The 21,066-nt window shown below is 35.0% G+C and overlaps 3 protein-coding genes across 3 annotated transcripts; 2 read left to right on the top strand and 1 right to left on the bottom strand.

Moving 5' to 3' along the window:
* Window positions 1-1,809: 1,809 nt before the first annotated feature.
* Window positions 1,810-10,669, top strand: actl6a (actin-like 6A). Its single transcript, XM_056244848.1, has 14 exons — window positions 1,810-2,008; window positions 2,364-2,440; window positions 2,537-2,711; window positions 2,886-2,986; window positions 3,096-3,193; window positions 4,084-4,178; window positions 4,570-4,676; window positions 4,803-4,892; window positions 4,985-5,046; window positions 5,530-5,644; window positions 5,726-5,806; window positions 5,905-6,000; window positions 6,355-6,441; window positions 9,848-10,669. The coding sequence occupies exons 1-14, from the start codon at window positions 1,984-1,986 to the stop codon at window positions 9,926-9,928; spliced, it is 1,290 nt and encodes a 429-aa protein (XP_056100823.1). The 5' UTR covers window positions 1,810-1,983; the 3' UTR covers window positions 9,929-10,669.
* Window positions 10,554-15,359, bottom strand: mrpl47 (mitochondrial ribosomal protein L47). The gene is made up of 7 exons (XM_056244850.1): window positions 15,199-15,359; window positions 14,943-15,073; window positions 12,479-12,539; window positions 12,299-12,395; window positions 11,293-11,423; window positions 11,112-11,207; window positions 10,554-10,775 (listed from the first exon to the last, which is right to left on the bottom strand). The coding sequence occupies exons 1-7, from the start codon at window positions 15,330-15,332 to the stop codon at window positions 10,667-10,669; spliced, it is 759 nt and encodes a 252-aa protein (XP_056100825.1). The 5' UTR covers window positions 15,333-15,359; the 3' UTR covers window positions 10,554-10,666.
* A 717-nt stretch (window positions 15,360-16,076) lies between these two features.
* ndufb5 (NADH:ubiquinone oxidoreductase subunit B5) lies at window positions 16,077-19,244 on the top strand. The gene is made up of 6 exons (XM_056244851.1): window positions 16,077-16,236; window positions 17,250-17,335; window positions 17,449-17,515; window positions 17,611-17,672; window positions 17,829-17,935; window positions 19,033-19,244. The coding sequence occupies exons 1-6, from the start codon at window positions 16,119-16,121 to the stop codon at window positions 19,151-19,153; spliced, it is 561 nt and encodes a 186-aa protein (XP_056100826.1). The 5' UTR covers window positions 16,077-16,118; the 3' UTR covers window positions 19,154-19,244.
* The last annotated feature ends 1,822 nt before the right edge of the window (window positions 19,245-21,066 follow it).

Genomic DNA, 21,066 nt, shown 5'->3' with positions numbered 1-21,066 from the left:
CTGCCTATTTGTTTACTCTATTATCAACTTATACAAATACTGTTTATATTTAAGGCATTTAGCCTTTAGAGTCATATAAGATGTTTAATGTTGTCATATGTGGGATCACGTGATACAATGAGTTATGTGCAAATTAAAAATATGATTGCTGAATGTAGTTCTTCAACGTATAGCTAGTGCTTTCCATAGTGTTATCTCTCCATTGAATCCATTACAAGGAAAAACAAAATTACTTGGCAAATGTGAAGAATTCCTTTAAGCTCAAGCAAGTAATAGAAATGATTAATAGAAATTATTATTTTTTTAGCTGTTTGGTTGTTTGATGTTTGTTTGAATAAAGACTGAATAATGAACACATAATTTAACTGTAAAGCAGGAGTAAAGCTCCCCAAAAGCAGGAATGAAGAAAAAAAGGTGAGTTTTATAGCTAAGAACTCCCAACCAAATATGAGAGTCTGAATCTAGAGACAAAGGCAGCTTGGAAAACATGAAAGTCTCTTTGACTAATCCTAACAAAAATGGCTGTTCTAAAAATCCATTTGAAATTTCAGAGGGAACCTTTCAAAATGTGGAAATTAGTTAGCCTACTTTGTGTTAGTTTTTCCTCAGTGAATCATTGTACAAATTACACAAAATAACATAACAAAATAACATAACCGGGTGGATTGTTAGAATAGAACAAAAGTATGAAGGTTGAGAGAAGCTTATATATATAGGCAGCCTATATATATATATATATATATATATATATATATATATATATATATATATATATATATATATTACTTTACATATTTGATATAATTTCATTCCTGTAGAAGTTCTATCTGTTCTGTCCTTTATGTCTGCTTATTGTTTGATACATAATCAAAAAAGAAAAGAAGAAAAGAAAAGTGCAAAACTAACCGTGAAGACTTAAATGTAAACACAGCTTTTGTGTCTGTATCAGCTTTTCCATATACTGGCCCTGATCATCATCACAAATACTTACCGTTGCTCCATTTCTGTAAATCCGTTGTTATGTTTTTATGAATGAATGACTCTCTCATCCGTTGCTCTGTACTGTAGTTTTCTCATGAGTTTTCTTCGTCAACAGCCGCTTGCACCCCCTGCTGGTGAGATAGACTAACACAGCTATGGAGATTATCAATCGGCAATCTAGCTACTGATATTCCTGCCGTACCCGGATGTGAAATGTTGAATTTTCTGTCGAATTTGAACCACTGAATTTGTGGAAGCGAATTTGTGAAGCGAAATAAAATGGACCGAAAATTGCCTGTCGAATATTATAGGTTGTATTTTTAAACAGAATGAATATTTTGGAAGTGTAATCTGAAAGGTGAATATGGATTATTGAATTTTTAATAATGAAAACGTGTGTGAAATGTTTTGAATTTAAATTTTCACAGCTTAAATATAGCCTAGAACCATGTTGAATTTCAGCCCATAAAAATGCAAGCCCTAAAAATACAATGCATTAAAACGCAAGCAGGGTTAGCCTAATCTGCAATGCATCTTTTTTCAAGTAGCAGCTAGTGCAATTCAACAAGTTTTTTTTGTTTCAAAAACATTTGTCATTGTTTTACTTCCATAACTGGGGTTCTTTGGGGAACGCAAAATGATTCTGCTCACTGCGAAACCCCCTTTTGGAACCCCAAAAAATTGAATAAATAAGTTGCTTCAAATGTTACTTTGTTGTTACATTTTACTTTTAGATACTTTGGCTTTTAATTGAGTATTTTGTTTTAGTGTGTTCATATGGTTCATACATTCAGTAGTTACACTTCCTCCTGGCCAATTGGTGGCGCTGCTAAATGTACCTATAGCGCAAGCCACCACAATCCTCTCCAAGACAAAGATGTCTGATTCGTTTCCTTTGTTGTGATAGTGAAAATACGAATCTTACGGTTCTTATTTTGTATCCCCGCTTTAAAAGCAAGAAATCAAGTAGTTATCTTCTATCAGTATTTATCACACTTAAAAATGAGTGGCGGAGTGTATGGCGGAGGTAAGTGCGATTTTGGAGGGAGAATCAAATGAATGAATGCGCCACGTTTATGAGCTCGCTAGCCGTCAAACTAGCATGATATGATTTTTTCTTTTCTTATTTTGTGAAAATGAAACCGGAGCCCACGTTTCAGGTTTCTGTGATTAATAGAATGCAGAGTAACGTTACAGATGAATAGTAAATAAATAAAAAATAAATAAAAAAATTGCAGGACGATTTATGTATTAAAACGGACTCGCTTGTAACGTATATTTTTGACTACAGTATTGTCATTTTATCTAACGAATACTGAACGTGTTTTCCCTATAGTTGTATCCTCATCAGTTTTTCTTTGGACATTTTTCATTCTACACAGATGAAGTTGGAGCTCTTGTCTTTGACATGGGCTCATACTCAGTGAGAGCTGGATATGCAGGAGAGGATTGTCCCAAGGTGTGAACAGTAAGATGGATCCATAATCCATATATAGGTGGTAACGCTGAAAAACATAAGTTCTGAGCAAAAATGCAATTGTTTTGTGGTTTGTAGGCTGATTTTCCTACTGTGATTGGTGTGACTCTGGACCGGGAGGATGGCAGTACACCGATGGAGACAGATGGAGAGAAGGGAAAGCAGAGCGGCACCACCTATTACATCGACACTAACCAGCTCAGGGTCCCTAGAGAGAACATGGAGGTCATGTCACCTCTCAAAAATGGGATGAGTAAGTTTTTTTGTGGAGAGTGACTCGAGTTTGAATCCGCCTTTTTCTGAACTTTTCCTATCGCATATCAGCTCGGAGATGTATTTATTTTAAATTAAAAAAATGAAAATATTTTTAAAAAGTGCCTTACAGGTATTTAATTTTTTACATTAATTTGACTGTTTTTTTCTGAAGTTGAGGACTGGGACAGTTTCCAAGCCATTTTAGATCACACCTACAAAATGCACTTCAAATCAGAGCCCAGTCTGCATCCAGTCCTGATGTCAGAGGCCTCGGTATGTTGATTTTATGGCATAAATCTAATCTGCAGATCACATAATACATGTGCCATCTGTTAGGATGCTTCACTTAACTTCCTGTGATCTTATTTTCTTCATCTTGCAGTGGAACACACGAGTGAAGAGAGAGAAGCTGACTGAGCTAATGTTTGAGCATTACAACATTCCTGCTTTCTTCTTGTGTAAATCTGCTGTCCTGTCTGCGTATCCTACATTTTAATTGGCTAGCTGAAGATCCAGATCTTTGTAGAAGACAATGTCATGTGTTTAGAGTTGCTTTAGGTGGATAATACTTGTACAATAACAGAGGAATGACAATAGTTGATTTAGGGTGTGTTCACACTTGTAGTTCGGTTAATTTGGTCCGGATCAACAACAACAACAAAAAAATATTCCTCCTGGTCCACTTAGCGTTCAGATTGGCATTTTAACACCGAACCTAAAGGCATAGGGATACATTCACAACCTGACTGGTCGGCTTTTATTAAGTATGTGGGACTTACCGAACATCCAAAACAATGCTGTGTGCTGGGCTAAATGTGCTCCTCGTATGTGCTTAGCCTGCATACGTATTTTCACCTCGTGAAGAGCTTATAAAATGTGTAATGTAGTGAAAACAGTGACAGGAATTCCTCTGTCACACACACAAATGAAGAAATGCTGTGAGGAGACGCGGTTCTGATGCCTGTACCGAACTGTGATGGGCAACATCACGACTATGATGAGAAAAAACTGGTACTTTTTAGGGTTGCATCTCGAGACGACATGTTCCGTTTTTGGTTTGTTTACATGTATTTGGTCCGTGTTGCGTTCATATTTAATTCGAACCGCACCAGAGTTCGTTTGGAAGTGGACCGATACTCATCTTTTCAGCGGTCTCATCCCGCTTTTTTGGTGCGCACCAGGGTTCAGATAGCAGCGTTCACTCTAATTTAAATGAACCACACTAACAGAGCAATCGCACCAGGGTACGTTTTAATCAAACCAAACATGCCAAGTGTGAATACACCGTTGAATTTCAAATTTAGGCAGGGTATTCATCTTAAAAGGCCAGCAGGAACATGAAATGTTGAATCCTTTACTCAGCATTCCAGGTTTGCCAATGGGCGATCCACAGGTTTAGTGTTAGATAGTGGATCAACACACACAACAGCTATTCCAGTGCATGATGGTTATGTTCTACAACAAGGTAATTTGAATCACTTAGACTTTTCAAGCATATTTTACTACACTGTCCTGTTTTAATGTTACAATGCTACAGTTAACTTCAATTCACACATTTCATTAATATGTTTTTACACCAGGGAATTTTTTTAAAGAATTTCTATCAAATTTTAAACTGAATGATTTTATGTTATTGGAATGTTGTATACAGTTAATACAAAATATTAATGCCATTCATTTTTGTTTAATTTTTAGTCTAGTCTATCTAGTTTTTATTTAATTTATTTTATCATGAATATAGCCTTTGATACTCTTCTCTTTTTTTAAAGCTATTTTCAAAGGTCATTCAAAATATATTTATGTATATATTATTATATTTATGTATATATTCTATAATGTGTTTTATGATCTTCCAGGAATTGTAAAGTCTCCTCTTGCTGGCGACTTCATGAGTATGCAATGTAGAGAGTTGTTCCAAGAGTTAAGTGTTGAAATAGTACCTCCGTATATGATTGCATCAAAGGTGAGGCCTGCTGAAGTTTACTTTTTTATTTTATGAATACTATCATCTCTGTCTGGAGGTTGCAATTTTTATTACATTTTTGAGGTGGTGGGGAGAAAGTAAAATGAATTGAATTTTTCATTAAAGGATTCAGTTCGTGAAGGAGCCCCCGCCAGTTGGAAGAAGAAAGAGAAACTACCTCAAGTTACCCGTTCATGGCATAACTATATGTGTAATGTAAGCGATGGGAACTGAATCATAGCGAAAGTTACTTAACATACTGAAGTGCATTTTTAACAACTATTAAATATTGCTACCTGTCATTTCAGACTGTCATACAGGATTTTCAGGCCTCTGTGCTACAGGTTTCAGATTCATCCTATGATGAACAGTAAGTTAATTTTTTCCCCGCACATTACCGTATCAGTTTCCACACAAATATTAAGCAGCAGCACAACTCTTTTCAACATAAGCAATGTTTCTTGAGCAGAAAATCGGCATATTAGCATGATTTCTGAAAAATCGTGTGACACTAAAGACTGGAGTAATGGCTGTTGAAAATTCAGCTTCGCCATCACAGGAATAAATTACATTATAAAATATATTCACATAGAAAACGGTTATTTTAAATTGTAGTAATATTTCACAATAGTACTGTTTTTACTGTATTTTTTTATTGCTTTGTGAGCACAAGGGACTTTCAAAAACAAAATCACAGATTTTGCACAGACACCGATTTTTGAACGGTAGTGTATATAGCATTTACAAGTTTATGTCATAATTCACTTTTTTGATTTTGAGCTTTTGGATATGTTAAATGCTTATGATCTTAATGTAAAGGAAAAAACACATTGTTACAATCTGCCCTTTACAGAGTAGCTGCCCAAATGCCCACTGTTCACTATGAGCTGCCTAATGGGTACAACTGTGATTTTGGAGCGGAAAGACTTAAAATCCCTGAGGGTCTGTTTGATCCTTCAAATGCTAAGGCAAGACATATCCTCTTTACTCTGTACAAGTTTTATTCTGAAATTGCTAGTATTAACTTTCATTAGTCTTAATTTTCACAGGGTCTATCAGGGAACACCATGCTGGGAGTCAGCCATGTTGTGACCACAAGTGTTGGCATGTGTGACATAGACATTCGACCAGTAAGATTTCAAAAGATTGCTTTATGTTCATTTACATGTCCTGTGTCTGTGCTGTCAATGCAAGTGACATTATGCTGCCCTTGTTTTTTTTTTGACAGGGTCTGTATGGCAGTGTGGTAGTTACAGGAGGAAACACTCTCATCCAAGGGTTTACAGACAGGCTTAACAGAGAACTCTCGCAGAAGACGCCACCAGTAAGTGGCACTTTGTATTTTTGCTTTATACCCTTAGTCAGGGTAGCGCCATATATAATGTCAGGAATGAAAATGAGGCTGTGAGGGATATAATACAGTGTGTTCAAAGCATTGCACCGTTGTTAAACATACTTATTGATCAGCTGACTAAATGCCTTCCCACAAAAAAAAACAAAAAAACTTAGTTTTAAAAGTTAGGACCTTTATACGGTGCTATTGTAGACTAAGTCTATCTCTCACAGCCTCGTTTTCATCTGTTAAATTCAAAATGGCTCCACCCAGACTAAGGTATATTAGAATGTCAGTTGGGTCTTCATTGCTTTGATAACATGAGTTGTTTTGTCCTCTCTGCAGAGTATGCGCTTGAAATTGATAGCCAATAACACAACTGTTGAGCGCAGATTTAGTGCCTGGATTGGGGGCTCCATCCTCGCATCCCTGGTGAGTAGTTCACTTAGGCTGCCACAACTACATGAGTGTTATGGCCAAAATAATTCTTGTTATTATTAATTATGTTATACATGTAGAGAGAGAGAAAAAAAAGGTATGTCAAATTCTTAAACTGATGCTATGTTTTCTCTCTTTTGACCAATAAATCGCACTCAAAATGCCAAGGTAGAGAGGCAGAGAGAGTTTGTAATCATAACTGTACAAAATAACTTTATCAGCATTTCCGGTAAAAACATACTGCAACGTGACTGGCTTTAGTAGGGGTAATGGTTCTGCTTAAGGTAAAGGCTGTTGGACTCGACAGGGACTACGTTTACATGTGAACCAATAATGTGATTATTTTTAATAATCAGGGTAAGGTCTTAATCGCAGTAAGATGTTTACATGACACAAGCAGAACTCTTCTTCACTCCAGTTTACTTGCAATTTTCATTATTCTGATTATTCGCTAATAAGTATGGTTATACGGTATACCACACTCTGATAGGCATACAGTATGCATGTTATCTACTCACATCAAATTCAAAATAAAAAACCATTGCCATGATGAACATCGCAATGCTGGGTTTGCCTTTGCTGCCGTTGCTTTCTTCGCGGCGTCTGGAGGAAGATAGGGAGCAGAGACTGCGCAGTTGTGTTGACAGAGTTTAGCGATTTAGAGAACTAGAGAAAACTTCAGAATAATGTCACAGTCACAGAGTTCATTCATGAAGTTGTGTGAACAACACACAGCATTCGTATTGAACCGAGCACATGCGCACTTTGGTCAGAGCAGTAATAATGCAATTAAGGTGTTTACATTTACATCGATCAAAATCGGCGTATGCCAAGTACTTTAATGTGAAAATGGTTACTACGATTATGAGCTTAATTGCATTAGTTTGATCAAAGTATTGCGTTTACATGAGGTAAAGTTATATTATATAAATCTTAATATTGCCTTAATCCCAGGGTTTTTCCTGCATAGAGAATTAGGAGGCGGCCGCCTCCGTCAAATTTCGTTCCGGCTCTCGACAAAACTCAATCAATCATTATAATGTGTTGAGTTTAATAAAGACACGGAAACTCTCATCACGGTAAAACGCAATCAACGTGCGTCACTTTTACTTTCGTTTTCAACAACGTAATTCTCTTCAGCGAAAACCAATCAAGGAAAACGCATATCAGGGCTCGACATTAAAGCTTGTTCGGGACAAGTGTTTTTTTTTGAAGGGACAAGTGAATGAGAATTTTACTTGCCCAACCAGACAAATGCCCTGATTGAAACAATTTTCAATATCAAAGAAATAAAATAAAAAATAACTAGGGAATCACTCAATCCCATTATGAGGGTGCATAAACACACTGAGTGATCCTTACAACTTGGCAAAGAACCAGTGGTCCGTGGGCATTGACATGTCAGGAATCGTGTTTCCTTACATTTATATGTACCCAGGGAAATACATAAAGCAAAGTCTGTGAACGCTTTGTGCTAGACAACACTAAGTACAGTATAGCTAGATCTAAATCTGGATAACTTATGATTCACAGTTGAAATCGAAATTATTTATCCCCGTTGCAAATCAGGTTTATTGGCAAAATGTACATACTTTCAGCAGTTTGCAATGAGCAAATCAAACAAAAGTAATAAATAGCTCAACACAACAAATGTTTCCACAAATTCAACTGAAAATGCAACTTTTAATGATTTCTGTTGTCTTAAAATGATTCAACCCCTTCATGGCAAGCATTTTTAGTACTGGGTAGAACACCCTTTTGCTGTTATGACCTTCTGCAAATGAGATGCATAACCAGACACAAGCTTCTGGCAGCGTTTCTGAGGAATCTTAGTCCATTCCTGATGAGATATGTCCTCCAGTTGAGTCATATTCATGGGTTTGTGTGCTGCAACCGCCTTCAAATCCCACCAGAGATTTTCTATGGGGTTCAAGTCAGGTGACTGTGATGGACACTGTAGAATCTTCCAGGACGACTTCTGCAACCAAGCCTTGGTGGAATTTGAGGTATGCTTGCATGGGATCATTGTCCTGTTGGAAGGGTCCAATGACGCCCAAGCTTCAGCTTCCTCACTGACAGCATGACGTTTTCTCCTAGGATTTCCTGATACTTCAATGAATCCATCTTGCCTTCCACACACTGCAGGTTTCCAGTGCCAGAGGATGCAAAGCAGCCCCAGAGCATCACCGAGCCGCCACCATGCTTAACTGTAGACAGTGTGTTCTTTTCAGCATATGCTTAATTCTTCTTCCTCCAAACATACAGCTGATTCATAAGGCCAAAAATGTCCAAAAGGCCCAAAAAGTTTTGTTTCATCGCTCCACAGAACAGATTCCCAAAATCTCTGAGACTTATTTTTATGATTTTGAACCAATTGGAGCCGACTTTTCTTGTGCTTTTGGGTCTGTAGTGGTGTACGTCTTGGAGTTCTGGCATGGAAACCGCATGCGTTTAGTACCCGCCTTACTGTGCAGCTGAAACTTCAGTGCCTGTTGCCAGCAAGTCTTGCTGCAGGTCTCTTGCAGTCACTCGAGGGTTTTTCTGAACCTGTCTTCTCAGAAATCTGGTTGAAGCCGTTTATAGCTTCCTTTATCTGCCCCATCCAGGTAGTGTAACCACTGTTCATTTAACTTTGAACTTGTGAACTATGCTTCCAACGGTGTTGCATCACTAGGAACATTTAGTGCCTTCGCTATCTTTTTGTATCCTGTTCCTTGTTTGTTTATGGGCGATGATATCCTCAACTTTTTGGACTATTCTTTTGACTATATAATATTTCTAACATGCAGTCAAACGTGACACTCAACAAACCTAGCCAGTTCAGATATGTCATGTGTTCTAGCTCCAACTAATGAAGCTCTTGTTTAGTTGCATCAAGTGTGCTCGAGACAACACCTGTTTCGCAGATTTGTGCTGTTGTGAGGGATTCTATTCAGGGGGTTGAATAATTTTAAGACTCCAGAAGTCATTAAAAGTTTTTTTTCAGTTGAATTTGGAGAAACCACTGAAAAGTCTGAACATTTTGCAAATAAACCTGATTTTCAATGAGGGTTGAATAATTTCAGTTACAACTGTAAATCGTCATATCACCCAGCCCTAAAATTAGGCATTATAGACTTAACGTTCTTTCTGTAAAGCTGCTTGGAAATGTGTATTGTGAAGCGCTAAATAAATTTGACTTAAGGCTTGGTCATACTTCAAGATTTGTTGGTGAAACTAAGGTGATGACACCAATGGATATTCTGGTTGTTTCAATATATTTTGTAGAAACTTTGAAAATTATCTGGATAACTGCTAGCTAGCTGATGCAGAGTAATCTATTTAAATATCACCGATATTGTCAATGTTAACCATAACTATATCATATGATAATTGACTTTTTTTTTCTTTTTACCTTTAGGGAACTTTCCAGCAAATGTGGATTTCTAAACAGGAGTATGAGGAAGGTGGGAAACAGTGTGTTGACAGGAAGTGTCCTTAACCAGTTCCTGCAACACCAGGTTGTCTTCTGAAGGAGATGAAAATAAGAAATATACCACCCAGTAGAAAAAGCCTTCTTAGTGGACTCAGGAACTAACAAGGACAATTGCTGTTATTTTTAGTGCAAGCAAACCATATTTTAAACAGTTTAATGTGGTTGCACTCTTTTCTACTCCTCCACATAATATTTTCATATCCAGTTTGGCAACAAACTTTTCTGACCACCTGATTCATTCTAAATAACAGTGACAAGGTTGTGTTTTGGTACATGAGAATTATGACCCCTTAATTGTATCAGTGCCTAGGACAGTTGATTTTTTTTTTTTTTTTGCACCACAGGAAACCAAATGTTTGTTATGCTTTTAACAAATCAGCTCTTTTGGGAATAAAATTGTTTGTTAAACTGGTCTAAATTGATCTCATTTTGTTTGAATAGGTAAGAATGTCAATGCAGTGATTCTGTACTTTTGTTCTAATATTTAGTACATTTTAACTGGTCTATTCTGACTTGCATATTGAGGAAAACCTATAATGTGTCCCTTGAACTCAAGAAGAGGGATGATTTTCAATCCTAATAATTTACATATTTAGAAAGACATAATCGAAAAAGGTAAATACACAAACAGTCTCTGTTCCAAGTTTGGATTTATTATTTGACTGTACAACATTTTCTGAGAAATGAAAAAAGTATTGTGTGTTGAAAAGACAATATTAAATGCGAAAAGCCTTTTCAATGATCTCATGCATGTGCAGTCTTTTTTGGAAACATTGCTGATAGCTTTTTTTGGTTTCTCTTTTCTTTTTTTTCTTTCCGCATTTTATTCTTCAGGTATTTTTCAAGGCTTAACCTAAAATTCAGAACAGCAGAGTTAAACATGTCTGTGCATCAAGGAAATGTAATAACATCTGTTAGAGAGGCACAGAGTTTATATAAAAATATAATCTGAAAAAAAACTAATATTATATCATCTATTTGAATAAATCTCATGTAAATAACTATTTTACAGAGCCCCTAGTTCACTCGCAAAGAATGAAAAATATTTGCGAGAAAATGCAACTCAAAAGCTTTGCAATATAATTTCCCCTTGGGGGCTCTGCACCATGTCCATTCTGTTAAAATGCTAAATGTTAAATTATTGTTACTTTGATGGGGTAACATTTTTCTATAGACCTGACAGACGTACCTCGTGTAAGGGGCGACATGTGATGGTTCAAAGAATCGGCGCCTTTTGTATCTCGAATTAAGGTGCCAGGGGATTGGGTGTTCCAAGAAGCGGTACCTGATGAAAAAACATGCTCGTAATTTGAGTTACACAAAATAGATGTGCAAAAGAGAATAATCTGCAAAACATTTGATTTGCTTACCAGAAGGTTTTGCCAAAGACATTTCTTCGCCATGCGCCTGGTCTAGCTTTCTCTTGTCCAGTCTGCAGTAAGCGCAGAGCATCCTCACGTTCTTTCACAATAGTGTCAAGACGCATTATTGACTTTTCAACCTGTTAAAAGAATTCAGAATGGATATAGAGTCATCCGAATTGAACAAGCATAGAACAGACACAGATTCACCCTATGTTTAAACTTCAGAACTAAGAGCTGCTCGTTTTGGCTGTCATTTCATTAAAGAGTAAATCATGAAACCAAGAATACACAACAGATACAACTTGGCAGGTTGTGCAAATATTTCCTTTTAGAACAGTGGTGGAAGAACTGGAAAAATCCAGTTTAGAGTCAAAAGTAGTTTTACTTATAAAAAGCACCACGGAAGTATGAATGCTTCTTTTCAAACATTTGGGGTCAGTAAGATATAAATAAATAAAGTTTTTGAAATAAGTCTTATGCTCACCCAGGGTGCATTTATTTGATTTAAAAGAAATTATGGACTAAACTGCTCAATTCATATTGATTATTATTTACAATCTCTTTATGGATTTCATCAAATTCACCAGATTTCATCAAAAATATCTTCATTTGCGTTCTGAAGATGAACGGAAGTCTTAAGGGTTTGGACAAACATGAGGGTGAGTTATTAATGACAGAATTTTCATTTTTGGGTGAATCTCTGGGTGAATATTTTTGTAGAAACCATGATGCATTTTTTTCAGGATTCTGATAAATAGAGTTAAAAAAAATGCATTTATTTGAATTAGATTTTTGTGTAACCATGCAAAAGTCTTTACTGACACTTTTGATTGATGCAATAAAAGCATTTTTTAAAACAAATTCAATTGACCCCTAACTTTTAAATACTAGTGTAGTGTACCATGGGAAGCACTGCATCATCAATGTACCATGGTACTGTCCCAGTATTCAAGGTTATTCCATTTTATCAGAAACTGCAATTAAATATAGTTTTAACATTTCATAGTCATACCTTTTTGATGCGTTCTGGACTGGGCATCTGAACACACTGTCGTTTACCCTCCTGTTCTAAAGTGAGTAACATGTTCTTTTCCTTCAAGAGAACATACCTTAGAAATTCAAAAGAAATGTGGGTGAATATTTGTTGCAATGTTTCTTTAAAAGTCTTTTTTTTTTTAAAGAAGTAAATTACCAAAGTTTGTGCAAGTCTTCATTACTTTTCACCCTAAGCTGTTTGGCAGTCCATGGAGCACCTATGAGGTTACAAAAAAATAAATCATGAGACAACAATATCAACACAATCAAGTGAAGGTGGTGGATCATTATGACTGTCTCAAAACCTAGTAGCCTTCTTATTTATTCATGTACACACACACACACATATACATATACATATATATATATATATATATATATATATATATATATATATATATATATATATACATGCTTCTTACACACACACACACACACACACACATATATATATATATATATATATATATATGTGTGTGTGTGTGTGTGTGTGTGTGTGTGTGTGTGTGTGTGTGTGTGTGTGTGTGTGTGTGTGTGTGTGTGTGTGTGTGTGTGTGTGTGTGTGTGTGTAAGAAGCATGTATATATATATATATATATATATTAGGGATGCACGATATATCGACCACATATCGATATCGGCCGATAAATGATCTTTTTTGATGTTATCGTTATCGGTCTGATAAGAAAATTGGGCCGATATATCAAAGCCGATAGATAGATTATTTACTTCAGTTGAGAGATGCGCGCTGTTCGCCATGATGGTTCTGAATGATTGGATTCACTTCGAAAAGGAAGATACAGTTCAGTGCAACATGTGCAGCACAAATCTGTCACATAACATTATAATAAAAACATGCAAAAGAATGTTGTGATTTGTTGTTCGCCAGTGTTTCAGCGCGACGAGCGCGTTGTGGCAGAAAGAGCGCGTCTATGGAGTTTAGCCTTCATGACAAGCACAGTCAAGTTCTCTTGAGCATTCGCAGCATTCTGCGCCATTGTAAGTTGTAATATGTTTATTTTGTGTATGTATATCTGATTAATCTAATATAGGGTGCGTTTGGTTGAGTTAATGAACGATGCAGTAGCGCTTCATTGTACCGGTGATCATCTTTGCTGTGATCATCTTTGATCATTTTAGCGTTGCGCAGCTCAAACAGCAATGCACATTTATAACTATAATTGGGACTGTCATATACATGCCATTATAATGAGAACACTATTGTAATAAAACGTTGTGAATTCTCTGTTTAGTTGCCGTTTCAGCGCGTTGTTGTGAGAATAGCGCGTCTAGAACAGGGATTAGCCTACACATTATGACCAGCACAAGTTCGATTATGCATTCACGTCATTTTGCGCAGATAAGTCGTAATATAAAGTTGATGTAATATAAATATCTGATTAATCTCACATATGATGCGTTTCGTTCGTGGATTTAAACAACCTGCTAGAAAAGTTCTTCAGTTTATGCCGGTGCTCGTTCTCTTCAGCTTCAGCGCGCGAAGATTAAACAATGCAAAACATTAAAAGCTATGATTGGGACTGCCATACAATTCTAATTGTATTCACTGTATTGTAATACATTTGTAAATTCTTTGGGTTTGCATTCTTCAACAACCGTTGAGTTGATTAACCTTCTAGCAATCAACCTTCTCTTCAGCTTCAGCGCGCGCAGCTCACACAGCAATGTCATTTGAAACAGTAACTATAAGCTATTGAAGATGTTTACTATCAATGTAATATTAAAAATGTTAATTTTTTTTCAAAAACATTGCGTTATAATTAATAACTAACATTATTTTGTTCTCGTATTATTTTCATCAACGATATGGTTTGATTAAAATATTTTTTTCTTATTGTGCGTGCGGAGGCGATTCCATTTTATTGATCCATGGGACATGCATTTTGTTTCTTTATATGCAGCCCAATGTTATCCAATGACTTGTTTGCATTATTTATGTATTTTATTTTTTGTTAGGCAATAGATTTTTTGATAACACTTTACAATAAGGTCTCATTTGTTAATGCATTAACTAACAGAGAGCAATAGCCTTTGTTATTGTTAGTTAATAAAATATGTGCGTTCATGTTAGTTCACAGTGCATTGACTAATGTTAACAGATACAACTTTCTTAAAAATGTTTTATAAAATTGTTGGGTCATGCTAACAAAATTAAACCCTATTATGAAGTACCATTTTTTAATAAAGAAAGTTGTCCATATGAGTGTAAAATTAATTTTAAAAGTTAAGGAATCTTACACTGGTTCAAACTAGGCTATACTGTATTGTGATTTGATTTATGTTAAACGTGTTTGAGACCAGGCTTTTAATGGTGAGCCTTTTGTTATACAGGCTATCAAAGTATATAAAAATTTTTATTTAGATTTATCGGCCAATATATCGGTTATCGGCTTTCAAATGTAAAGAATTATTGGTTATCGGTATCGGCCAAAATGTTCATATCGGTGCATCCCTAATATATATATATATATATATATATATGTGTGTGTGTGTGTGTGTGTGTGTTGGATGCCCCAAAATGCTGTCTAAGTAGGAGCACCTTAGGTTTTGAGACAACCAACAGCTTATAGTAACTGAACAATAAACATTCAGGTTAGTACCTGATTTAACTGTAAGTTCCCCCCAGTTCTCTGGCAGGTCAAAAAATTCTTCCAATCCTTTTCTAACACAAGATGTGTGGAGTGCTCTGTTATTCATGGGACTTCTGAACCACCACGAGTCATACATTTGTCTAAATTCCGAGAAATGTGAGAAGAGATCAAATTAATTGGTGACATTAAAACATGCTTCTTTCTTTCTGGATATCATGATGCATTGACATTTAAGCCCGACATATAATCAGCAAGAAAAACATACCTTTGTTGACACGAGTGAAATGTGGACAGCGCTTGGGTCGCATATTGAGGCTGTGTGTGTGAAGACACTTTAACAAAACGTTGAAATTGTCTGCAGATAGCAGTAGTCAAGCGGCTCGTTACGGCCGCAGCCATCTTGACAATGTCAAACGAACTAATGAACGGAAACGTGCAGCGCCACCTGTCGGACAGTCGAAAACATTTCTCCTGTGATTTCTCCACGTTAAAAGTTCTAACGTTTTTGTGCAAAATGTTCAACACCACAACACACAACAATGCGAATTGGCAATAAAATGTTATCTAACAAGATCAGTTATTTAAAATAACTTTGTGTATTTAACAAAAACTTTGAACGCTTTTTGCCCCACTGTTGATTTTTATTAAAATGTTTATTATTATTATTAATTATTTTTAACAACAATTTTATTAAATATTTGTTTTTAATTGTAATTATTATTAAAATATTATTTATTAAACTTATTTGAATTAATGTAATTATTATTAAATTATTATTTATTATTTTATTAAAATGTATTTTTTTCTTTTAAGATGGGTTTTTTCTTATTGGACATAACATCACATCACATTTTATTGGAAGTGGAACCATTGTACTGCACACTATTCGTTTATAATGCCTTTATGTATAGATTTGATTATTTTAGTCTTTTAAACCCATAAGCATATTAAAAAAAAAAATTATAAGAAGTAGTTCAGCAAACTGAACGGTAAATCTGTACTCACAATGGTTTCAAGAATTTCTCCGATTCAAATCTTACCAAAATAATCTTTTTTTTTTTTTTAGGGCCATCTTTTCATTCGAACTTTTAATTTGCCCTAAGTCTCAATGGTGAATATGGCTGTACTCTGCGTTAGATGAGCCAATCAGTGAAGCCCGTGTGTTCACGCGCTCCCTCAACAGTCATGGTGGGTATGAGCGTATTGAGGACGGCGGCTGCATTTGCAGCCAGATTAAACCCGCTGAAACGAACATGTCAATCCTCAAATCTACTCTCCAGGACTGTTGCACGTTCAGAACAAGGTAAAGATTGTAATTTTTTAGTAAACTCAGCGGTATGACCGGTTAGGGTGATTAAAACTAGCAGTGACCTTGCTTTGCTTGCCAAGTGTAAGTTACAAGCTGGCCTTAACAACAATCCCCACTGTAACCTTCCGATAGATATATGTATAAAACAGCTGCATGTATGTGATATGTTAATATACATCATGGGCGTTTTTACATATAGAGATATAATTAAACCGGTTTTGATTCAAAATATCTCTTGAGCTTCTTACCCTTCACACACAAGTGTTGATATGCAAGCAGTCTATTTACTAAGTTAGACAAGCACAATATTTTGGCCCTCATTGAGTACGTAACACTTAAACTTTATATTGTAAAAACTTGAACTTATTAGAACTTATAACTGAACTTATATTGAATAAAAATCAGTGGTGGAATGTAACGAAGTACAAATACTTCGTTACTTTACTTAAGTACATTTTTCACGTATCTGTACTTTACTTAAGTAGAATAAATTAAGTATATATATATATATATATATACCATATATAGTAAGGGTATATAGTAAGCTTGATGTGTAGGCTATATTGCCTAATTGCCAGTTTGTTCAGAAATGGTGACAAAAACTTAAAATATAACTGCTTTTCCATCATATTGAACATCATTATATGAGTATTAGGTTGAATGAGTTACAATTAACTGTTTTATTAATCATTAGAATATAGACATTAAGAGAATAAATTATTATGCAAGTACTTTTACTTTTAATACTTAAAGTACATTTAAAATCAGGTACTTTTTACTTTTTACTTAAGTAGGGTTGTCATTGTGGTACTTCTACTTTTACTAAAGTAAATATGTCTCTGGTTATTTGTACTTTTACTTAAGTACTGAGATTCAGTACTTCCTCCACCACTGATAAAAATAGCGTTTTGTCTGCAATTTAACTGAAAACCTATTACAGTGATATGTAGACATGCTAAACCCTTTTATTGTTATTTCTATTAATATTTTTGCCTTTTCTTTTACAGTTGTTGTCCGTCATGGGAGCCATGGTAAAAGGATGTTTATCATCAAGCCCACTGACTTCTATGATAGAAGATTTCTTTACCTGCTGGTAAAGCCTGTTATAAGTACTTTACTTCAGTTGCATATCCTTCTTGGTGCTTGTTCTTATTCATATAACAATTTTTTTCAACCTTTCTCTCCTCCCTTGCTTCATTACACCAGAGAAATTACATTCTTTACACTGGTATCCCTATGGTAGCACTTGTGACCTTTGTTAATGTTTTCGTAGGTAAGTTTCTGATGTAGCCTATCTGACAGTTTTCCTTCCTGTAGTTGCTGTACCTGCCATAATAACTTGATTAATGTCTGCAATTCATTTAACAGGAGAATCTGAGCTAGCAGAGACACCTGAAGGCTACGAACCAGAGCACTGGGAGTACTACAAGGTATTTTAAAATATTTAAGTGCATAAAAACTTCAAGTACACTGCATATCCCAGTAAAAATTGTCCATTGTTAATTGAATAAAAAAAAATTTAAATTGTGTTGCTATCATAATGATTCATGTCTTTTCTTTCATTTGTTGTTTTTATTATCACTTAGCATCCCATCACCCGTTGGATCGCACGTACCTTTTATGACAGCCCAGTGAAGGACTATGAAAAAATGATGGCACTTATCCAAATTGAGACTGAGAAAGCTGAAATGAGGTATGTTGCCTTCACATGATTCAACTAATTAGCCTAAATGAGACTATACATGAATGATATGTCAATGTAAAACATCTTGTTTAATATTTTCTGCTGTTTTGTTTTTCTTTTGTTTGTTTTTTATTTTATTTATGCACATACAATATACAATATATATATATATATATATATACATACTGTATAATTTTCTACGGTTTTCTAAGGTTTCATTTGTTAACGTGACCTAACAATGAAAAATACTTTTAAAGCATTTATTAATCTTAGTTCATGTTAATTGCAACATTTTCTAATACAGTATTTAAATCAAAAGTTGTATTTGTTAATATTTAATGGAGGGCAGGGGAAGGCACAGGATGATGTAAAATTATTTAATTATATATAAAAAAAATCTAACTTAATTAAAATGGGCGGGGGAAAAATCAAGATGAATAAAAATATTTATTTTCTCCCCCTCAATAACTTAATCAGAATCTTGGATCTGGAATCACAAAATGAATCATAGTTAATTCATTATCAACACTGGCAGTTTCTGTTAATAAAAAAGTTTGAAAAGAATTATAGATATTTTATATAGAAGATATTTTCAGCAGAAATACCAAAGGAATGGCTGAGCACTTCCTGTTGCTGGGATTTGAGCATTTTATAAATGCATCTTTCTTTATATGTTGAGAAGAAATTGGCACCCAAATCGTGAGCCATTTTGTTCACAGTAGAATCAACATTTGATTGTCTAGACTAAAGGTTTAGATGACTTAGTTTTGTACTTCCTAAACAGTCTTTATCATGACCTTTTGAAGTTCTGCTCACTAAAGTGATCCACACCATATGTAGGTTCATTTTGAGTTTAAGGTGCCTCCAAGTAAAGAAATATCACAATGTCATTAATAAACCATGTACTAGAAGGTTGGAAGAAAAGAGGAAAAATGTCTGTAGGGTAAAAAATAATGAAGGAATTGTCAAAACCTTAGGGTACAATTTAATGGAACTACAACAACAAAGGCACTTTGAAATGTTTTTACTGTTTACAAAAAATGTATCTTGTTTTTATGTAGCCTAATTGATGATATCTAATTTATTATTCACTATTTTTCTGGCAGACAACAACAACTTGAAGTCCGCAGACACATGAGAGAAAAAGGAGATGGACCCTGGTTCCAAATTAAGACACTTGATAAGAATCTCATCGACAACAGCCCCAAGTCATCCCCTGATAACTAGGAGGGGTCATGTATACCTGTCCAAAATATTCAGGCATTATACAATGTATAATGTACTTGTTGATAAAAAAAAAAAAAAATTGCTTTTCCCCCCCTTTTCTTTGCCTCTGGCACCAATAAACTAATGATACTAAGTTACTGCTCTTGTGTATTCTTTTTAAGTGGTACATCAAGGATTTACCCTAAAATTCAAATTCTGTTTTCATTTACTCATTTCAGACTGTTTAGTGTTTATAGAATCTTGAAAGCTCATGTCTCCAGTCATTATTATTTCATGAAAAAGAGTGGCCGAATTATTCATATTCTTTTATGTCCAAAAGGTGTAGAAAAGTCATGCAGGTTTTCAAGTTAACAAATACCAACAAAATAATTTAAATCAAAACCTAAATATTTGCATCATTGCAGTAATATACAGTAACCATAATAGTAATATGCACTACATCAGATGATGTCTATTATAAAATGGTTTCAGAACCAGAATTAAATTTAATTCCATAAATTACTCCTTTGAGCAGGGCAAAAAAATAAAACAGCCGAATTTCTTCAGCCTTTTAATATTTAAGTAAAAGACAAAACACCTGGGCCCGTATGTATAAAGCCACTCAGAGTAAAATTTTAGTCTCAAGTCTGTCAAAATTCTAAGAATTACATAATTTTACTCTTATTCCTAAACTTAAGAATAAGTGTGATTCATAAAAGTTCCTAAGTGCTAAGACTTGGTCTCAGCTCCTAAATTATTTAAGAGAGCTGGAGAGGTCTCCTAACCTAGTTAGGAGTAACAAGATGGCAGCAGAGAGGTTAGGCCATGCACTTTTCAACGAAAATATGATATATTGTAGTTAAATGCGTTGATCAAACAATAAAAAAAAAAGTTTAATCATCAAGGTATTCTTTTTGTAACTTACCTTTAAAAAGTTTAATAGCAATAAAATTAAAGTAATAATTATATTTTTGGCGACTGGAGAAATGCAGCAGTGCACCTGTGATGACTCGGGCCCTTCAGTCCACAGTTATAAGCTCTTGAATAGCACTATTGTGACACTGACCACACCAAATATACAGTGGAGGTATGAGGTATGGACAGATGAAGGACCCCCAGGATTGGATAGATGAGAAGGTAATAAGTGACGTGACAATTTAGTCTTCCTGGCAGAAATTAAGCAAAAGCTTTTATTTCCATTGTAAAAAATCATTAGTTATCTATTTAGTTAATTTATCTATACAGCCACTCTGGTGAAAACAGTGATGTCATCGTCCAGTTCAGTTCAGTTCTCATATAATGGTATCAATGCAGGCAGATCAATATTATTTTTAAATATTAAGTGACAAATAAGGGCAAACTACAGCTACAAGTTTTAGAAAAACAAAACAAAAAGATAGAGGGAAAATTCTTAACGGTGATACTTATATCTTAACAGGCTTGGGAGGGATTAAATAGATTAATGGGTAGGCCAAATAAAAAGGATGATAACTGTGTAAGTAAAAGTTTTATTAATGATTTAAATAACTTTTATGGTAGATTTGACACTGTGGAAGGCAAGACTGAATGTGATGAGATATGTAATAATCTCCCTGCAGAATCATCAATAGTTATCAATGAGGCTGGTGTCATGGCAAGCCTTTGTAAACTAAGGCCTAATAAGACCACTGGCCCAGATGGTTTAAAAGCATGCCTTCTTAAAGAGTGTGCTCCTCAACTAAAAGGAGTCTTTGCAAGGTTGTTCCAATTACTTCTGGACACAGGTAAAGTGCCAAAATTATGGAAGTACTCAATAATTAGGCCTGTGGCAAAAAAGCCAAGGGCGAGCATGCCAAATGACTTCTGGCCCATTGCAATAACTTCTATATTGTGTAAAACTATGAAACGAGTTTTAGCTAATCATCTAACTTCGACTGTCGCCTCTAGGTTAGATT

This window comes from Rhinichthys klamathensis, unplaced genomic scaffold (assembly GCF_029890125.1).
Source record: "Rhinichthys klamathensis goyatoka isolate OS25496 unplaced genomic scaffold, OSU_Roscu_1.1 h1tg001130l_1, whole genome shotgun sequence".
Classification (NCBI taxonomy): Eukaryota; Metazoa; Chordata; class Actinopteri; order Cypriniformes; family Leuciscidae; genus Rhinichthys; species Rhinichthys klamathensis.
The sequence above is the reverse complement of the archived record's forward strand: the minus strand, read 5'-3'. Positions and strand labels throughout refer to the sequence as shown.